The sequence below is a fragment of the Balaenoptera borealis genome (assembly GCF_965194805.1).
Source record: "Balaenoptera borealis genome assembly, chromosome: 13".
Taxonomy (NCBI): domain Eukaryota; kingdom Metazoa; phylum Chordata; class Mammalia; order Artiodactyla; family Balaenopteridae; genus Balaenoptera; species Balaenoptera borealis.
The window spans coordinates 47,649,835-47,662,763 of record NC_138870.1 but is presented as its reverse complement, the minus strand read 5'-3'; the positions used below and the strand labels follow the sequence as shown (position 1 = coordinate 47,662,763).

The 12,929-nt window shown below is 52.1% G+C and overlaps 1 protein-coding gene across 1 annotated transcript; it reads left to right on the top strand.

Moving 5' to 3' along the window:
* Positions 1-213: 213 nt before the first annotated feature.
* On the top strand, positions 214-11,426 carry TAC3 (tachykinin precursor 3). Its single transcript, XM_082351149.1, has 8 exons — positions 214-311; positions 4,607-4,698; positions 5,268-5,386; positions 7,802-7,910; positions 8,103-8,132; positions 8,626-8,679; positions 9,082-9,156; positions 11,147-11,426. The coding sequence occupies exons 1-7, from the start codon at positions 220-222 to the stop codon at positions 9,153-9,155; spliced, it is 570 nt and encodes a 189-aa protein (XP_082207275.1). The 5' UTR covers positions 214-219; the 3' UTR covers position 9,156; positions 11,147-11,426.
* The last annotated feature ends 1,503 nt before the right edge of the window (positions 11,427-12,929 follow it).

Genomic DNA, 12,929 nt, shown 5'->3' with positions numbered 1-12,929 from the left:
CCAAGCTCAGCACTGGGCTTTGTCACACCTGCCCCCTGGCGCCCCTTTCCTTTCCGTACACCAGAGATGCCAGGCTGCTGCCAACAGTTATCTTACTAATCACTGCCCCACAGCTGGGGCCTGCAGCTGGTGGCACTTGACAGGGGGACACGCCCCCCCCGACCCGGACTCTCCCATCCCTATGACTGACCTCTTCCCTATCGTCTTCATTTATTTTCCATGTGTCATCGTCATTATTTCTTTCTTGGTTTCCAGCTGTCTCACACCATCTCCTTGTCCCCGTTGCTGTGGGCTCTGACTAATGTTAACACGTAAGAGTTTGTATAATGCTTTAAATATCACCCTCCCCCACTTCCTTCATGGCTATTTCCTCATAGATTCTGTCTTGTCTAAGCCTCTCCCACTCTGCTCTCTACCTTTGGGGAACAAGCAGCTCCTGGGTTTGCAGTAAAATGTAGACTGCGCTCTGTGCGAGCATACAAATGGCTGCCTTTTGTTTCTGTCCGGATGGCTCTGCCTCCTTTCGGACCTCTACCTTCCCTGCCTCTTCCCTGTCTCCGCTGAGCTCACTGTGCCTTGAGGCTGGGTCTCCCTCCACCTCAGCTTCCACTGGCAGGCAGCTCACTCCCCAGGTAATCATGCTGGCGGGAGACCTGATTAGCTCATACTCTTGCCTGCAGATTAATCTAGCCCTCAGAGCACAAGCCAGCCCCGTGTTCTGGCACACCCTGCTCTGAGCTGAGATGGGGCCCAGGGAGGCAGCTCTTCCCAGTGGGTGAGGGGTTAGAGCTGTCGTGGGGAGCCGTGTCCAGAGTTGGGGCTCTGGCCACCCTTCCGCCACCCCCAACAGTTCTCCCGTCCTTTACTTCTCAGAACCAGGCCGAGAGGGCGGTGGTGACCAGAGCCTGACCGCCCCCGCTCTCCGCCTCATCTCCTGCTCCCAGGGCCCAAATTGTCGTCACTTTCCCAGTGAAGTGTCTGGTCATTTTCAGAAGCAATTTCAGGAGAATATGCAGCTGCTGCTCCCTATACTGCTTTTCCTTTCCCAGGGCTGAAGGCACTGTCAGCTCTCCGGGCTGGGAATGGTAGGAGGGGGGAGGGCTAGGGCCACTGCTCTCTTTCCTGTCCTCCCCCCGTCAGTCATGTGGATAGATGCTAGGCTGAGGGAGGTGGGGGAGTCGTCTCTTCTTTACTCTCCCATCTCTCCCTCCCTCCTCCTCTTTCCTGTCTCTGCTTCTCTTCTCTTCTGGAGCTCAGGAGTGTGTGTTTTTGTCCCCTGAAGCCTACAGGGGCTCAGTTTCCCCACCTGTGTTACAGGGCTTGAATTGGCTCCATCATGATGGAAGAAGCTAAAGTTCTGCTGCCCACCCCTGCTCACAGCCAGTCCAGCTCTCTCAAAGTCTAGGCTGTTTGAGCCTCTGAGGGGCACAAGCCATCCTGGAGTCCCCTAACCCCCAAGAGGGGCCATTCGAGCATCTCACAGCACAAACCAGCTCTAGCTCAGCCCTCTTGGCTCAGCCCATTTCTTCCCCAGGCTCTGAGGGACCCTTCTCCTTGTGCTGTGGGTTGTCTCCCGGCTGTGTCCTGGCCACAGGACTCTGCATCCTTCCATTCCTCACTGGTATCTCCACCCAGTGTCACATATGGCCCCGCCCCCTCCCTCAGCAGCCCGCAGCACCCCTCCAGGATGTCGAAGGGGTCCACATGTTGCGCCCAAGCTGTGCATGTGGTGGACATACGCAGGCCAGCTCGTGCACACAGGCACGTGGCCCACCTTGACCCCTGGGAATGGCCAACTAAAGCGTCTCAGCTCAGTGTTTTACTGGGTCACCCCCAACCTGCACCAGCAATAAAGAGGGGGGCTCCAGAGGGAGGATCTGCTAGGGATCCTGCTCTGCTAGGCCAGCGACAGTTAGTGTCTGAGGTGTGGCTCAAATAAAGAGTAAGTGTTCAAAGGAAAAACACCTAGGTTCCCTGTAGCTGCAGCACCTGCTTTACATGCCATTTGCATATGATTTGTGGGCAAAGTGAAGCCCAGCCTGCCCTAGCCCTCCGAAGCCTCCCTCCTTCATCACCTCTCTGACTTAGCATCAGCTCTTTCGTCTTTGCTAATCCCAGAGATCAAGGGGTGATCAATTCTCCCTGCCATTCCCTTGCTCTCCCCATCCTTGGCTCCTGCCATCCTCTGTGAGATGCCTCATCATCAAAGGACATTATTCATGACGGACCTTTGCTGAAGCCTTGCTTCCCTAGTCCCAGGGCTTGGGGGCAGGGATGGATGGGTTGGTGGGGGAGGGAGGCTGATGTAGAGATGGGACCCAGGAGGCTTTTGTTCTTAGCCCTCAGTCTAACACATTCTTCCTACTGCACCCCCAATTTCCTCCAGCCTGCCCAGCTTGGACCTCCTTTTCCAGATTGGTGAGGGAGGAGAAGAGGAGGAAGTGGGAGATGGCCAAGTCCAATTAGGAATAGCATCTGAGCTTCTCAAAGGCATGAACCAGTCATGCCATTAACATGTAAACAGCCTTCCACTTCTACTCTTTATTCCACTAAAGGCTACCAACCCTGAGTCCTGGGCCATGGTTGCCCCACGGAGCCCTGTAATTAGCTGGGTAATGGGAAGCCTTTAATGAGGCCCCATTGGCCTCTTACATAATTAAGGGGCCTTGAGACCTAGCTGCTGCCCTCACTCGGGGATGAACATGGGGCCCCGTGAAGCTGGAATGACTTCTCAGTATGGCCCAAACCCCAGGGTGGGTAAGGTGGGGAGACAAACATTTCAGGACCTTAGCAGTGCTTGAGGCTCTGTGGAGGATCCACATTGTGGGCCGCAATGCAAGAAGCTGGACTCAGGCTTCCTTTTTTGTTTTATAAATAAATTTTTATTGAGCACATATTATATGCCAAGCACTATAGAGCTAGGAATCCAACAGTAAAGTGACGAAAGTCCTTGCCCTTATAATGCTGACATTCTGGTGGGATGTGGGGTAGACAGACTATAAGTAAAATTGCAGTATGTTTGATGTAATGTATGAAGAAAAGAAATGAAGGGATATGGAGAATGGAGTGGTAGTAATTTTAAATAGGGTGATTGGGGAAGGTGCTGGTGAGCAGAAGTCTTTGTAGTAAATATGCAACAGAGCTATGATTCTCTTCCCAATCCCAAGATGTAGAAGAGTACAAGGTCCCAAATCTCCAGGTCTTTTGGAGAGGTGGACCCCCAACTCCCTCTGGGAGACTTAACTGTTTCCTTACTGGTCAAAGTACAGACCAGTGCAGTAAAATGAAGGGGAGGTTTGGAGTGAGAAAAAACCTGAATTTGAGGCTGTTCTCCAATAGCTATATGTCCTAGAGCATGTGACTGAACTTTTTGAGCCTCAGTTCCCTCATCTGAAAATAGGAATATTTCCTACTCACACGGTGGAGGTGATGAAAATCAGTTGGATTGCTCTCTGCCGAAGCGTCTTGCAAATGTTCAAATTCTGCACCCATTATAAACGCTAAGAGTGATGATTGCTCTGGAGCCGGCTTTCACTTTCCCTCCCCTCATCTACAGCAGTATGTTTTTCTCTCCGGGTCTTTTATCTCTGGATCTGGGTCAGATCCTGACTCTGCCTCTCCCCCGGGATTCTCTTACCTTGGGTGGGAAGTGAGCAGAATAAGGCCCCTCGACTGTGGGGCGTGAACCAGAGGCTTGAAAGTTCAGGGGAGAAGATGCCTAAGCTGTAGGGAGACAGATTAGAGTGGGAAAAAATGCAACTGTGAGGAGAAAAAGAAGCAGTTAAGAGATCAGTGCTGGAGCGGGGGTGAGGGTAGGGGAACAACTCAGCCGTGGTGCTCCGTCCCTCCTTTCAGAGATGACAGCAGGAAGGATAGAAGTCAGAACCCTGGAAGGATGCAACTACGTCAGGCTGATGCAGGGGTCAAGAGTGGGGTGGGAGGCCATGGGGAGAGGCGCCGGCACTGGGGAGGTGGAGGGGGGCAGACCCTGGAGTTTTCTGCATTCACTAGTGGGGAGAAGTACTGACCCTACTGGTCTGAGGACCAACGCGATGGGTCACCTCCAGCTGGGAGGAGGACAGAGGGAGAACTGAGGACTGAAGGGTGTGCCAGACTCACCTCTCAATCGTCAGGGACCTGAGCCTGCTCATCTTGGTGGTGGAAGGGCCAGAGCAGCACCTGGCGGAAATTGTTTCGGCCAGGCAGTTGAGGCTGGAAGTTTAAAGGGCAAAGAGCTGGTGGGTGGACAAGGAGCAGAAAGAGCCCAGGGACCACACCTATTGAGTTGGCTCCGGCATGGAAATTTTGTGACAAACCGTACGCAACATCATCCCTTAGCATGCACAGCTCAGGGGCTATTGGACTGTGGGCTGCTGGATAACCCCCGCTCACTGCTGGGTTTGTGCTGTGTGTGTGTGTGGCTGCAGCCTATATCCCTCTTCCCCCCACCAGCCTCCCCCTCCCCTCCAGCCACCCTGGGATTGGTGATTCTCAGCCCCTCCCCCGGCTCCCCCAGACCCTCCCAGAGCCTTTATCTGGGAGCTGGGCCGGAGCTCCTGCCACATTCCCCAAGCCCCTCCACTCCCCATTTCTCTCTTCACGGCAGCACCAGCAGCGTGTGTGGGGAGCAGACAGTGCTCCCGGCCAGCTCCCTGATCCTGCCAGAGCATCTGCCCCAGGCTCAGAGCCGCTTCACAGGTAGGCACAAGCGGCAGAATGTTGGATGGACAGGAGCTGGCAGCAAAGGACAGGGGCAGAGTCAGGAGGGAATAAATGTGGCAGCCTTTGATCGGGGAGCAGGATACTGGGAAGGTGGGCAGAAGGAATCAATGGGGGTTGATGTAGTAATGTTTGGAGCCTGTGGGTACAGACTGATTCTTCCTATATTAGAAAGTTTTTGCCTAAGTCTTGGGGTACCTAGGGCTGGAAAATAGCATCCAGGATCCCTCCTCAAGCCGACTAAGGAAATAGACCCATGCACGTCCTATAAATCTATTATCTTCCCTGGGAGGCTAGAGTCCCCCACATTATTGCGCCATTGCTCATTGCCAGGTGCATATCCTGGGGAAATATGTGATGGGGGAGCAGGGAAACTGAGCGCCTCCCAGCTCAGAGACTCTCCCAGACTAAGGCTTGGGCGGGAGAGTTGGGGGCTGGGGAAGCAGGGTCAAGCCAGGCTGCTAGTCGTGAATGTCTCCCATGTCTGCACCTGTGTTGTGTCCTCCTCCTCCTTGCCTTCCCCCTGTCCTGTCTCTCTGCACTCCTAGGCATCATGAGGAGTGTCCCGCTGTTTGCAGTTATCCTGGCCCTCAGCTTGGCTCGGAGTTTTGGGGCGGTCTGTGAGGAGTCACAGGAACAGGGGGTGCCTGGTGAGAGCCACAGCAAGGTAAGGCACCCCTTCTGGCTCACCCAGCCTGGCAGAGTACGGGGCAGCATCATAGGCTTCACTCTGCCTGTCCCACCATGGTAGGGAGGAAGGTGGGACGGGCGTGTTGGGAGTTACCCGTCAGAGGGTTTGACAGCTCGGCCTCTCCAGTGACCTCATGTTCTCCCAGTATGTCTGTCCGTGTCTCTGTCCCTCTGCGTGTCTTTGACACCTTGTACATAAAATGTGCGGCACTAATATGTTGTTTGGTTGGTTGATTGTCTGGTGACCTGGTGATTGGATGGTACTGCGAGGGTAGGATAGGGTGGTCTCAGGTTCCCTATGGTCCAGCTCAGGTTCTGTCCCTTTGCAGGGGGGCAGATCCTCCCCACTTCCTGGATGGTATGAAACACAGTCAGAACTTCTCTCCCCAATAGTCGTTTGTGTGCTCTTTTACCTATCAGCTATATGTATTATTTTATTTTAAAACTCAAATAAATGCCCTTATCCCCTGCTCATCCACCCCCAATAACCTCAGGTGCTCCTAACATCCCAACCCTTTCTTCCCTCCTCTCCCATGTCCCTTTCTAGCCTCTGCTTAGTCAGGATAGGAAAAATCCCCACAAAACAGGTTGGGCCCCAATTTCCAAAGTTCATCTAAGAAAAAGAGTAGGAGTTGTCAGGGTAGGGGTACTGGGGGAGAGCAGGGAGGAAGTCTTCTCAAGGTTTTGAAAAGACAGCAGTTACATTGGTACGAATGCTTTTAAGATGATTACAGGTGGAACTTACTACAAATTCAGTGTGTGAAGTCTAACTGCCTCTGCAGCTCAGATCTGTTTAGCATCTCATTACAGGAGGTGCGCAGAGTATTTGAACAATTTGGGGAAGTGGCTGCGTGGGAAGTTGTGGGCTCGGCAAAGAGAGAGATCACCAGCCTTCATCCAGCTGGTGAGGTGTCCCAAGGCATGATAGGTTGGCATCCTTGCAGTAGTTGCACCAGCTCCAAAAGACCAGAACCAGTTCAAAAAACACACAGCGAGTGCCAGATATGGGCTGGACACTGTGGAGCCCAAAGTTCCAGCTGGAGACACTCAGAATATCTGGGTCTATTCCTCTGAGACAAACTTGCTTTGAGACCTTGCCCCTCTTGGTCAATAAAATAGAGATTGCCATCCTGCCCCTTCTTCCTGCAGGTCCGAGAGGATGAGGGAAATTGGGACGGAACGGGAGTAGGATGTATGTGTGCCTGGGCAGCCAGGTTGGCACGTGTGTGGGTGCATCCTGGGTAAATGCCCATCTGCGTGTGCTCAGCCGCCCAAGGACCCCTAGGCTCTGGAGAGAGAGGCACCGCTGAGATTCAAGGTGAAAATCTCCAAACATGATCAATTGTCATTATCTCTCTGCAGCCGCAATAAACTGGGTGTGTGATGTGTGCCCACCAACCATCCTGCTGTGCCCAAGTTGCTAAAAAAGAAACCACCAAGATGAGAAAGAACCCCTGTTTGGCAGCAGGTCTAGAATGGGGTTCATCTGTGGAGGGGAAGAAGAGGCTTCATTCTGAGCATGCTGCCTTCGTGAAATTCTAAATCCAGGGGAGAGAGGGGAGAGGGAGAGAAAACCAGAGGTAGAAACCTAATGGAGAAGAAAAGAGAGGGCGAGGTGGTGGGAAACGCAGAGAGAGGAACATCCACGGACACAGTGCAGAGTGGGGGCAATTTCAGGATTGCTGGTGGCCCTGGCTGCCTACCCCCACCTGTCCCCAGGACCGAGTCCTGTCTGTGACTCAATCATGGAGCACAGACCAGAAGACACTAGCTCTGTCTGATGAGACTTTCTTGGGAGTGCGGGAATTCCTGGCTCATTCGCTTAGTGGGGCAACCACATCGTTGGTCAAACCGGTTCCGGGTGTGCCAGGGAGAAAAGAACCAATGGCCCTTCTCACTGAGAGGTGGCAGGAGCTGGGAGGGGGCCCCAAGGGTCAGTCCCCTTTGAGCTTGGGATATAGCATGACCAACTGTCCCAGCTTCCCTGGGACTGTCCCAGCTTGAACACTGAAAGCCCCACATACCTGGGCAAACCGGGACAGTTGGTCGGCCTACAGGGATGCCCGATGTGTTCCCTTTACATGTACTTCCCAAACCTTGCTGTGCCTATGAATCACCTGGGGGCTGGTTAAGATGCAGATTCTGTCTCAGTAGGTCTGGCGTAGGACCAAGATTATGTATTTTTAACAAGCTCCCAGCGGCGATGCTGCTGGTCCACGGACCACACTTTGAGAGCCTACTTCTCTTCTAGTGTAAACCAGAGGAAATCCTGAAAGAAATAGGACGTTAAGTTCAGCTCTGATGAGCTCAAGAAGAGGCCATTTCTTGTGGGGAAAGAGTGAGTGGATTGGGTGTGAGCCTCCTCCTCAGCCCTCTTTGTTTCTCTCCCCAGAAGGACTCGAATCTCTACCAGCTGCCCCCCTCGTTGCTCCGGAGACTCTATGACAGCCGCTCAGTCTCCCTGGATGGATTGCTCAAAATGCTGAGCAAGGCTAGCATGGGTAGGAAGCAGCCCCGGGCAGAGGGGCGTGTGGGGCAGGATTCTGAAGATTAAATAGGCCTGGGAGACCCCTTCGAGTGGGAAGGAGACTGGAGATGGCTTAGTGAATTATTGAGGGCTGTGATCTGAACCCCCTCTAATCATCACTTTGCAGATTCCTTTCCCCAGTTACATGCCTGTTCTTGCTTCACAGGTCCTAAGGAGTCGTCACTTCCCCAGAAACGTGAGTAGCCTCTTCTCCCTCCCGATCTCTGCTGACCACTTGCCTAGAGCTCCATGGGCACAGGGCCCAGTGACTATTTCGGCTGGCCCCGGCTCAGCTGGCGCAAACAACATGCCAGCTGCAACTGCTCAGCCAGCCTTTCCTGAATGTGAGAGGCCGCTGAGAGCCAGAGGAAGCAGGTGTGCGGGGCACGGTGGAGTCTCCCTCCACTGGTAGGTTAGTGGGAACCAAGAGGATCTCTTGGTGGCTGTGAAGATTCTAAGCCAGGCACCTGCTGGGTGGGAGAATTTTAGAGAGTTCCCGAAATGTGGGGGAGGGAGAGGTAGACAGAGAGGGTGGGCTTAGGGGACAGCCTGCTAACTGCGGGGAGTAAGCTGTGGTGAGACACTGAAACAGAGACCAGAAACCCAACCTCAGAAGTCTTGACACATGTCTGGGGAAATGTATCAGCCCCTCACTATCACTGCTGAAAATGTTGGCCCTGTTTCTGCAGGTGACATGCATGACTTCTTTGTGGGTCTCATGGGCAAGAGGAACATCCAGCCAGGTAGGAACATGTGGAGGTCGGTGGAAGGGCTAGGGTGCTGGCAAAGATGTAGCAGAAGTCAGCTGCTTCATATTTGTCACCAGAGGGAAAGACAGGACTTTTCTTAGCTACAGTGAGGGTTCCTCCGTCCCTTCTACCCAGTCGGCTTGGATCCACAGTCCAGCCCTCCCCAGGAGCACAGGACGGAGACCTTTATAAGATAGTCCTGCTGCAGCTGGGAGGGGGTCAGGCAAGCTCTGCTTCTCCCCCGCCCCCCGCCCCCATCTCCCAAACAGAGCATCCCTCTACTTCCCAACTCTGTCTTCCAAAGTTGTCCTGCATAGCCAGCCCTTTGCTATTGGGTCAGGGTGAAGGTCATATGCAGAAAAATCCCTCCTAACTACACTGTTTACTTCACCCCAGACACTCCTATTGATATGAACCAAGAGAACGTCCCCAGCTTTGACACCTTCAAGTATCCCTCGAATGTGGAATGAGGTAAGGACTTAGGGAGAGGAGAGGGGACTGTGTATGTGTATGTGGGGGGGGGGGGTAGGTTGCCAGAGGAGCATTGGAGCATTTCCTCTGATGCTATGTGTATTAATGCTCATAATTAATGGCCTAAATACACTACCAGTGCCTGACACTTAGAAGTGTGTGCTTGCCTGTGATCACACACACACACAGACACACACACACCCTGTTTCTCATCTCTTTCCAGTCTCATGGACCCCCGCTTACGACTGAGTGGTAGGAAATGGCAAGGGAGGGGTTTCCCCTGGGGTTTCTTTGATGAGCAACTTCTCTTGTTTGGACTCCATTCTTGTGATTTGTGCAAAAGGTGGAGAGATCATCATCTGATAATTACAGGTACCACATCTATTCACAGGTGAAGCATTTTGCTTCCCAGGCAGGCTGAAACCATTCAGACCATTCAGAATCTCGGGTTACCGGGTCCACGATATAGTTATTTGCAAGGGTGATTTAGGAAGAAATGCAACAAACTCTGAAATCTAATGGGGAGTAGCTGGAAACTATATCTTAATCGCTCTGGGCAGTGGAATGAATATGAGCATGGCCTGAGTTTGAATCCTGGATCTGCCACTCACTAGCTGTGTCCCTTGGCCAGGTTACAAAACCCTTCTGTGCCTCAATTTCCTCATCTGAACAACAGGGGTCATAGTATTATCTTGCAGGGCTGTGGTTTTGAGTCTAGGTAAAGTGTTCAGAACAGTGCCTGGCACACAGTGCTGTGTGTTGGCTTTACTGTGATTGTTGCAGTCTGGGAGGTGTGGGGAAGGTCCCAGTGTTGCCCCTGGCGGGCTCTGGTCTGTCTGCCTGGAGCTGTCTGGGCTGGACCCTGGGCCCGAGTGGGCTGACAGCTCTTCCACTTGGTATGCAAGTGTGAGTCCCCCAGGGAAGTGTCTTGTCAAAACACGGAACCGTCCGCCTCGACACCATCTTCCCACACACAGCAATAGCAGCTCACTGATGGCTTTCTTTGCACTGGCTTCCACTGAAGGTGTCAGGGGAGGAAAGGAGAGGGATCAGGAAGGCTCAGTCTTCACAGAGACTCCTGCCCCTCTCTCTGTGGCCCTGTTACCCACACTCATTGGTCTCAAGGGAGCCCCAAGGACCAAAAGCCGTAATAACCATAACTCACTGATTACATGGTACTTACTGTATCATTTTGCTCTCATTAGATTGTTATTTCAGTCCTGCCGACGGCCAGATAATTATACGGGCAGCTATATCTGGATGACATACACTCCCCAACGTTATGCATCGGCCATAAAGATAATTACAGTGCAATTTTGCCATAGTATTTTATACAAATGGCAGAAAGAAGTGCATTGTGGAAATCTACTTTTAATGCTTTCTGGTGAACCTAGGCTCTTTCAGAGGGACCAGGACCATAATTGCAGCCCTCATAATCTCACCACTGATGGTGCATTCTCAACCTGTTAGGTGCCGGGAAGAATAGACACTAGGTCCCTGGGGGCTGGCATTTAAAGGAGGTTAGATGAGATGGATCAACACAGATCATTGTGCCATCTTATTCATGTGAAACTGCTGAAAAAGGAAGTGATCCCTGGGCCTGTCCTTCCTCTAGGAGGTTTCTGGAAAGAGGAGGAGGGACTGAGTGAGGCCAGGAGAGCATTAGTGCCAGGGTGCATTGGACAGGGCTGTGTGTATGCCTGGCTCATAGGGATGCCAGGATGCTATGAACTTTGCCAGTACTTCTTTCTGCATGGGCCCCTCAGACCATAGAGTGATAAACATGGCAGCTGGGAAGACGCATGCACCTGTGGCTAGGAGAGTTCAGTCCTCTAGTTCAAAGTCTACAGGGATAGCTGAGGGTTAAGACTTCCATTCTCTCTACTTCTCCCTTACAGATGCCCCTCCCTTTCTCTCCTGCCTCCCCAGTGGGTGTTTGGTGGGAGTTTTACAGGACAGAGATGTGATTTCTTCTTTATTTGGTCCTCAGCACTCCACTTCTGGACTCCTGGGCTGCATCGTGAAGACACCTGTCACCCTCTCCCAATCCCCAGGTGCACGCACTCCTATTTCCCTTCCTCTCCCACATCCTTGTAACACTCTTGTGCTTTGACCCCTTCTCCAACCCTCTACCCCACCCGCTGTAGAAACTGCCTAGTGAGCCTCCCCAGTCCCTGCAGGCATTGACTATAGATTGCCCTGGAGTTTCTGTAGCATCCTAAAAATATGATGTCTCTCTCCACACCTCAACAATAAAGGATTTTTACATATTATGACCTAGAGTGATGTATCTGGTTGGTGGGTTGGTGGGTGGGTTTTCCTCTTTCTCGACTCTTGCAGCTACATCACACACACATACACAAATATATATATATGATACACACACAATATATCATATATAAATGGAAGTATATTTTGTACACATATCAGTTTCCCCAACAGTGTCTTACTCCTTGCTTCATACAATTAGTATCAGAAGATTTATTTAGTGATTAAAAGAAGAAATGAATTTGGAAGATGGTTTCTAGCACTCAAAGACTTTCGCAGACCAGATTTAGATAAAGAAATACAGATATTCTGAATGGCTTGTCTGTATTTCCAGGATGGGCCTGGGAGACATCAGTCCCTGAATCCTACTCGAAGAAGAGAAGTGGGGATCAAGGCTGTGCGAAGATCCAGCCCCAGAGGAGGGTGCATCCAAGCACTGTACTATTTTTCTGTCGCCGAATATTGAACTTGGGTCCTGCAACAGGTCGTGGGGATAAGATGGTGATCCATAAACAGAGTTTACAGTGTAGCAGGGCTTTAGACAAGCAAACAGCACTTGATCTTGCTAGGGTGGGGCATAGACAGGGAAGTTACTATAGGGGCCGAGAAAGAGGAGAGCAGATCTTTTTAGTGTTAACTGGCCACCTTAGTGGCCAGTTATAAAGGAAAAACATTTATTTCCTACTCTTCTGTAATGCATCTCTTACCAGCCCCTGTAATGCTGGTCTAGTAGTCTGCAGTGTACATAAGGCACTTAAACGAGGTGTGTGTGGGTGACTTTTATTACTCTGATGTGCTAACTATCACAGCCCACTGATCCCAAGGGGAGTTCTGTACCCTAATGGAATAGCCTGGGAAGTCCTCAGGCTCCATGTCTTAGCCCGGTGCAGGGGACTTGGCCAGGACCCTGAACCACCCTGATACAAAGTCGACACTCAGTTCTCCCAAGGCTGTGTAAAGACAGGGCCATGGAGCCAGAGACCACTTCCTGCAGGTCCTTCACCCCAGTGAAAGTTCTCTCTTCCCAGAACCTGACTGGGGCAACTTTGGACCCACAGCTCTATGGTGCGGGCACTCACCTCAGTATCTCTGGTGTCAGGTTTATTGCTAGAGGTCAAAGAACACCCTCACCCCAAATCCTCAAGCCTTTTTCCAACGCGTTATCTTGTTGGCTTTTCAAAATGATCTACCTAGACGGTTTAAAAGTGGGGTAAGGGGCTTCCCTGGTGGCGCAGTGGTTGAGAGTCTGCCTGCCGGTGCAGGGGACGCGGGTTCGAGTCCTGGTCTGGGAGGATCCCGCGTGCCGCGGAGCTACTAGGCCCGTGAGCCACAATTACTGAGCCTGCGCGTCTGGAGCCTGTGCTCCGCAACGGGAGAGGCCGCGATAGTGAGAGGCCCGCGCACCGCGATGAAGAGTGGCCCCCGCTTGCCACAACTGGGGAAAGCCCTCACACAGAAACGAAGACCCAACACAGCCATAAATAAATAAAATAAATAAAGATACA